We start from the raw sequence: 7,404 nt of genomic DNA, 5'->3' as shown, positions 1-7,404 counted from the left end.
GCTCTAGCACACCAGCCATACCTGTGGGCACTCACACCCACACCCAAAAGCTCCTTAAAGAGATGATTGACACCAGCCTATGGCGGATGCAAATCCATTGCCATAATTGTATATGGTTTTACTTTCACAATGTATTTTTTGTTTTATAGTATGCTTAAACTTTTGTTATATAACCATTAAAATCATTATTTTCCATCCTTTTTGAAATTGGAAAAGACCAAAATGATCGACCATACTCACAAAGATACCATATATATTACTGTATAAGCAAAATATGAAATAATACTAGAGTAACCACAACAAAAGATTAAATCACCTTTTCAATCTTTTCCATGACACAAATGCGTAAACACTTGCTTACCAATTCACACCAATTACCAGTAATGGCTTATCTGGAGGTCACTGACATGCCACTATTTATTTCAGAATTTCTACCATCATTTAAGAATTTTTTCTTGGTCTTCTTGGTGGTGTCTCTCGCCTCGTTGGCCTTCCTGGTCCACTTTCCCAAGAACTCCTATCAACCTAGTGTCCAAATCCTTAAGCCGCCGATCCCTAAAACCCTTCCAATAAAGGATCCAATATTCAAAAAGGGCTGTTATAATTACGCCAAAATCGTTGCCACCAATACGTGTTGCAAGATGGTGAACTATGATTTCCCAGCCATTGAGCAATGTCTGAAAGCTTTCAATGCTACACATAAGTGAGTTGGTCTGTCTTTGCGTTTAAAGTGGGGTCTGCTCTACGGACATATGCGGCCGGATTGTTATAATTGCGCCAGGCCCGACCTAATAGACTTTCATTACGCAGACGTGCACATACACAGAAATAAATGCATATTTACCTGTCTAGGCATACATATCTACTGTGCAGATAGAAAAATAAATGTATATTTTTTTTATAGATCGATAGATAAGCATTTATTTCTGTGTATATAGATGTCTATATGAATATTCATTGGGTCGTGCCTGGCACAATTTTAACAACCCGGCCGATGGTGTACAGTAACGGTGGTCACTTCTCGTAATCTGATGTTTGAAATAAGCTCCCTTCCAGATTCTAAGCAATTTAATGCTTTTTATCAACCCCAACAATATTTATTGCAGCAACCCAAAACCTTCAAACAGTTCTGAAATTTCGAACTCCACTTCAAAAGAAATCATCCACATTGTTTTGATTGGAGACTCTCACATGCGGTACCTGTTCAGTGCTGTGTCCCTCATGCTTGCTAGTCCTGACCTGCGATACCGAGTGAGAGAGAAAAAAGTAAGCTAAAAATGACATGTGTTAATAATGGATTAATACTGTAGCAAACTAGAATTTAATCAGGTAATACTGTAACAAACTAGAATTTAATCAGGCCTAACAACGAATGGCCTGTTAAATATTTAAAAGTAATATTTTAAGGAAAGGTAAGATTTTTTAAGTAGTATTTCTAAGATATATATAAAGTTTTAAAAATATCTCAAAGATAGTTCAGGCTTTAATTGTAATTTTTAAGAATCAAAATTTAAAGAGTAAGTGACGTTCTTACTCTTCTCTTCTATCTTTTTTTTTCATTCTAGTTCTGACTCTCCTTGTCTCTCCCTCTGAACCTCGCTCCTTCAAGTCATTCTCTCTATCATTCTCCCTTTGGCCTTCGCTACTCCAACCCTATCGCCCCCCCCCTGCTCCTTCACTCATTCTCTCTATCATTCTCCCTTTGGCCTTCGCTACTCCAACCCTATCGCCCCCCCCCCCCTGCCCCTAGAATGACCAAAACCCCTCTGCTTGTCACTGGAGAAATGGAGTTATGGGACGACTGCCCTGAAGAAGATGAGAACCCAGCACCTAGTAACCACCCTCGAGACGAAGCACCTGAGCCTTCCCATCCGCATCACCTACCACACGGAGTTCTTCCTCGAAGGTTTACCACGCTACATGGACAGATGGGAGAAGGGGAAAGAAACCAAGCCAACCATAGTTATCATGGGTATGTGCAAGGAGGGACTATAAGGAAGCCCATTCTACTCTGAAAAATACGGAGCTTATAATAGTTGTTGTTTTAAGCATATATGCATGTAGACCCACATGCGCATGGTCTGATACTGAAATCCTTATTTCATATATGCATTTACAAGGTATCGTAATTCAATATGGTTCACAGACTCAGGACTTCACTTCATGACAAAGCGCCCAGACTTGGAGGCTAAAACGTATGAGAAATCACTCATTGAGCTGAAGTCTTATTTCACCGAACTCGCCGCCACTGTGCCTGTCTATTACAAACTCACTGATGACCTGCAGGTAAATCCACTCATTTCAAGGTAGTATCCTCTGTAGTAATGAAGTATCTACAGGAGTCTTTTTGGAGTAATTAACAAAACCTAAGTGTATGACATTCGAGTGCCAAGCAGTGTCTGGACTCAATGGCGTCGTAGGCCTAGCCACGCTTGGCTGTAATGTTGCCTAGTAAATGGTTAGATGGATTGCTCTCTCTCTCTCTCTCTCTCTCTTTCTCTCTCTCTTTCTTTCTCTCTTTCTCTTTCTCTTTCTCTTTCTCTTTCTCTTTCTCTCTCTCTCTCTCTCTCTCTCTCTCTCTCTCTCTCTCTCTCTCTCACACACTTTCTCTCTATGTCTATTTCTCTTCTTTCTCTTTATTTGAAAGTGATTAACATAGGGTACATGAAAGACTATTGACTGAAATTGAGAAAGACTACCTTATTTTTTTCCTTTTTGGTGATGTGGCGTTTGACTTTATCGTTACCTATTTGTGTTTATAAATAATATATATCTGTGGGTGTGTGTGTGTGTGTGCATACGCATATGTTGTGTGCTTGTGGAGAAAGGTTTGAAAGCATGAAAGAGAGAGGGGGAGAGCGAGAACACACCTGCTGGCAATAAATACGTTACTCGATTTTTTCTCTCATTACACGCTGCTGAAGCTCATAAAATGCCAAAGAAATGCGATAAACATTCAGCGAGTCGTTGAATATTTCAAGTTCATCACATTGAATCTTGTCTTTTGAGGATTTTACATATTTCATGTGACTGCTTGCCTTCCACCACTATACATTCATCGCCCAAGGCCAAATTCACCCTTTTTGGACCAAGTTTGGAGGAGTTTGAGTGTGCACAAGAGAAGTTAAAAGATGCCAAACATGTCATGAAATAAGCACTCAAAAACTAATTCTAAAAAATGGAACTCATGTAAATTGCGAGCTCACCTCACGTGTGTTGAATTTGCTTGGTATTGCGTGGTGAAATACCAAAGTTGGTGTGAGCATACTTCTTTGGTGCTTCTCCATGTGCTCTTTCTAAGAAATTCCAGTTTTGTAAAAGAAAATGAAGATTTTCAAGGCATGATTGAACACCTTATATCAATCAATACCCATCTAGCCGTTTCTTCTTAGTTTTGCCATCCAGACCCCATCAAATCCTTACAATTTGTCGGGGGCGAAGGAGACGGAGTGGCGGCGGAGGACCCCAGCCCTCGCCCTTGTCCACGCCCTCCAGCGCCGGCAGCGACTCCTTCCGCCGCCACCCGTCGCCTGAGGCCCATGGAGGGGACCACCCCAACCTTGGACCTCAGCCCTTGCCTCAGCTAATTTGTTTTTTCCTTCCCCCATTCATTTTCCTTCTTTTCTTCATCTTCTGTCCGCTTCCTGAGGTGTGAGAGCCGTGCTGAAAGGATGAAATGCTGACGTTTTCTGTCATTTCTGAACAGCCCTTGTACCCCTTTTGCTCTTCCGTCTTTGCCCCCTTTCACTACCATACTCACCTACAGGGCTCTACAACCTTTGGCATCTAATATATTTTGTCCCAATCGTTAACTCAGTTTTACCCTATTCGCCCCTAATACTTTATCATAATGTATGACCTTCGATTTCTGGCAATTTTTTTTCTTTCTTTCTTTCTTTCTTTCTTTCTTTGACCATTTACCAATCCCCAAACATCGCCTTACAAACCCAAAAACTTCCTTACCCTAAGCCTCACCCTTTTGCTTAATTGGAACACGCCGCTAATGACCTTAGGTCCTGTTACGGCATAAACTGTTCGCTAAATACTCCCTTCCCCTTGCGCTCCAGGCAGCCAGACACCGCACCCACAAGATGAGCGTCAACCTCACTAAACTGTACAACGAAATCGCCGTTCGGGAACTCCACGGAACCGGCATGGTCCTGTGGGACAGCACGTTCCCTTTATCCGTCCAGTACAACGATGCGTGTGGGAAGAAGAAGCGAAACACCCCTCCGCTGTTCAGGTGGAAGTGCAACGACTCTCGACATCTGGGGTACATCGTGGTGGACCAGTTCGCTAATATGATTTATAACGCGATCTGTAACAAGTACTTGGACCTTGATGATGATTACTGTGGCTTGGAGGATGGGCGTGTGATGGAGGATTTATGAGGTTGATATTTATTTTTTGTTATTTATTACTTACTATTACTATTATCATTATTATTGCTCTTATCATTATTTTACTGGATCTTCCAGTTTCTCCGATGCGCATATGTTGTGAGGTAAGGTTAGATTTTTTATTATCCTTACCGAAAAACTTGTAATACAGTTTTTTTTTTAATATGAAGATTAGTATCTTATCCGCTCTTATGCTTTAGCCGTCAAGATGCCACAGCTGTAATGTAATAGTAATATATATATGTATATTTTGTGAAGTCAATAAATGTTGTTATATATTTCCCTTTTTTGTCATCCACATAAATAACCAAAAGACCGTAATATAATGATGTTTTATATATGGCGTAATCGAAAGGCTTTGCGGTAAAACAGTCTCAAAAATGAAGATTAACGAAGACCAATGGTTATCATGACGAAAGAAAGTGTGGAGACGGTCAAAACTCTTGTTTCGAATTCTGCTTCGAACATCCGCTTCATACTACACTTTTTTGTATAAGGTGAGACAGATTCGAAGCTTCATTTCATTAGATTCGAAGCTTCATTTCATTAGATTCGGAGCTTCCTTTCATTAGATTCGAAGCTTCATTTCATAAGACAGATTCGAAGCTTCATTCCAAAAGACAGATTCGAAGCTTCATTCCAAAAGACAGATTCGAAGCTTCATTCCATAAGACAGATTCGAAGCTTCATTTCATTAGATTCGAAGCTTCATTTCAAAAGACAGATTCGAAGCTTCATTTCAAAAGACAGATTCGAAGCTTCATTTCATTAAAAGACGTCCGTTACTGAATGTACAACCTTGGGGCCGGATTCTCGAACGCGTTCAGGCGCCGTATCTCCTAAAGGCGCCTTAACTTACGGCCGTAAGTTAAGGGGCCTTAAGGAGATACGGCGCCTGAACGCGTTTGAGAATCCGGTCCCAGGACGCTTAAGGCCTCCAGCGCACCTTAACTTAAGGCTCTTTTGAGAATCCGGGCCCTGAACTCTAGGTGATACAACAGTAAGTCAACAACGCAGTTTCGTGGACCAAACACCTGTTAAAAGATCACGAGAGAAAATAACCACACCTGTTTTTGTAAAAAGATAACGAGAGAAAATAACCACACCTGTTTTTGTAAAAAAAATAACGAGAGGAAATAAGCACAGCTGTTTTTGCATTTGAAAATCGCAATACTGTGAAATTTATACTAAACAAAAAACATCTTAGTGAATGAAGAAAATATCCTACGACGAAAAGAACGGAAAAAAGTAAACACAAAGGATGCTAGATATAAACAACCTGACGACCCACCGCAATAGAGGGGCATTCATGATCGTTATCGACTCTATGAAGATTATTAACTGCATTATTAAGGTGAAATACATACTGCAAGATATATTACTTACATAATGACGATAATATTACACGTTTTAGACATTTAACTGAAACTTTCATGCCATTCCTTCGGCTTCAATGTAATATTTCTTCGCATTTATTTAGTAAACAATTTACCAATTACTTTCCTGTCTATTTTCAATGCATTCCTACATAAGAATTTCCTAGCAAAATATCTTTTTTCATACAATACTAGAACTATTAGTAATATATATAATATTATTATATAATGTATATAATATTAGAACCATTAATTAAGTCCATATTTATACCATTATCTTAGAACCATTAAATAATCAAGTCCTTATTTATATCATGATATTAGAACCATTAAATAATCAAGTCCTTCTTTTTATCATGATATTAGAACCATTAATCAAGTCCTTTTTATAATGATATTAGAACCATTAAATAATCATGTTCTTATTTATACCATTATATTAGAACCATTGAATAATCAAGTCCTTGTTTATATCATCATAAACCTCGGTCACAACCATAAAATAATCACGTCCATATTTATATCATAATAACCTCGGTCTAAACCGGCCGTACTTCCCCTCTAAACCGGCCGTACTTCCCCTCTAAACCGGCCGTACTTCCCCTCTAAACCGGCCGTACTTCCCCTCTAAACCGGCCGTACTTCCCCTCTAAACCGGCCGTACTACCCCTCTAAACCGGCCGTACTTCCCCTCTAAACCGGCCGTACTTCCCCTCTAAACCGGCCGTACTTCCCCTCTATGGCGTTTCTACGTAAGCACGTACGATGAGCGCAGGTTGCCCTCACTCGTTCTCTCTCTCTCTCTCTCTCTCTCTCTCTCTCTCTCTCTCTCTCTCTCTCTCTCTCTCTCTCTCTCTCTCTCTCTCTCTCTCTCTCTCTCTCTCTCTCTCTCTCTCTCTCCCTCTCTTCTTTTTCTTTCTTTCCTATTTTTTCTTTTTTCTTTTTTCTTCTTTTATTTCTTGTTTTCTTTTTTTCTTCTTTTTTCTTTTTTTCCCTTCTTTCCTTTTTTCTTTTTGCTTCCTTTTCTTACTTTTACTTCTTTTTTTCTTCTTTTCTTCTTTTTCTTCTTTTATTTCTTCTTTTTTCTTTTTTCTTTTTTTTTTCTTTTTTTCCCTTCTCCCTTTTTTCTTTTTTCTTCCTTTTCTTTTTTTTTATTTCTTTTTTTTCTTCTTTTTTCTTCTTTTTTCTTCATTTTCTTCCTCTTCTTCTTCCTCCTCCTCCTCTTGTTTCTTTTCTTGTCTTTACGTGTAAATAAAACCGTCCGTCCAAGGCGCACGTTGCACCAAGGTGGACGCAAATCGATCGTAACTTTACGAGTCTGAAACAAGACATACGTTCACACAACTTAGTAAAAAAAAAAAAAAAAAAAAAAAAAAAAAAAAAAAAAAAAAAACAGGACGACTACGTTCACACAACTTAGTGAAAAAAAAAAAAAAAAAAAAAAAAAAACAGGACGACGAGCGCAGTTGAGGTGTTGGAAGGTGTGTCCAGTTTGCGCATTTCTCTCATTTCACTCATAAAGGAAGGGCATGCCTCACTCATAAAGGGGCCATATGTCTCTCCCTGATAAAGAGAACACATGTTTCTCCTTCATAAAAGGAACAACATGTTTCTTTGTCATAAATGGA

The 7,404-nt window shown here is 39.2% G+C and overlaps 1 protein-coding gene across 1 annotated transcript; it reads left to right on the top strand.

Annotated features, from left to right (window-relative positions):
* Positions 1 to 426: 426 nt before the first annotated feature.
* On the top strand, positions 427 to 4,649 carry LOC138859301 (uncharacterized; the record flags this gene model as incomplete). The annotated part of the gene is given in 5 exon segments (XM_070113895.1): positions 427 to 703; positions 1,107 to 1,266; positions 1,783 to 1,972; positions 2,147 to 2,286; positions 4,068 to 4,649. Coding segments are annotated over 5 exon segments (1,091 nt in total), but the record flags the coding sequence as incomplete, so codon positions are not given.
* Positions 4,650 to 7,404: the final 2,755 nt, after the last annotated feature.

This window comes from Penaeus vannamei, chromosome 35, assembly GCF_042767895.1.
Source record: "Penaeus vannamei isolate JL-2024 chromosome 35, ASM4276789v1, whole genome shotgun sequence".
NCBI lineage: Eukaryota > Metazoa > Arthropoda > Malacostraca > Decapoda > Penaeidae > Penaeus > Penaeus vannamei.
Note: the sequence above shows the minus strand (reverse complement) of the source record. Positions and strands in the feature narration are given on the sequence as shown.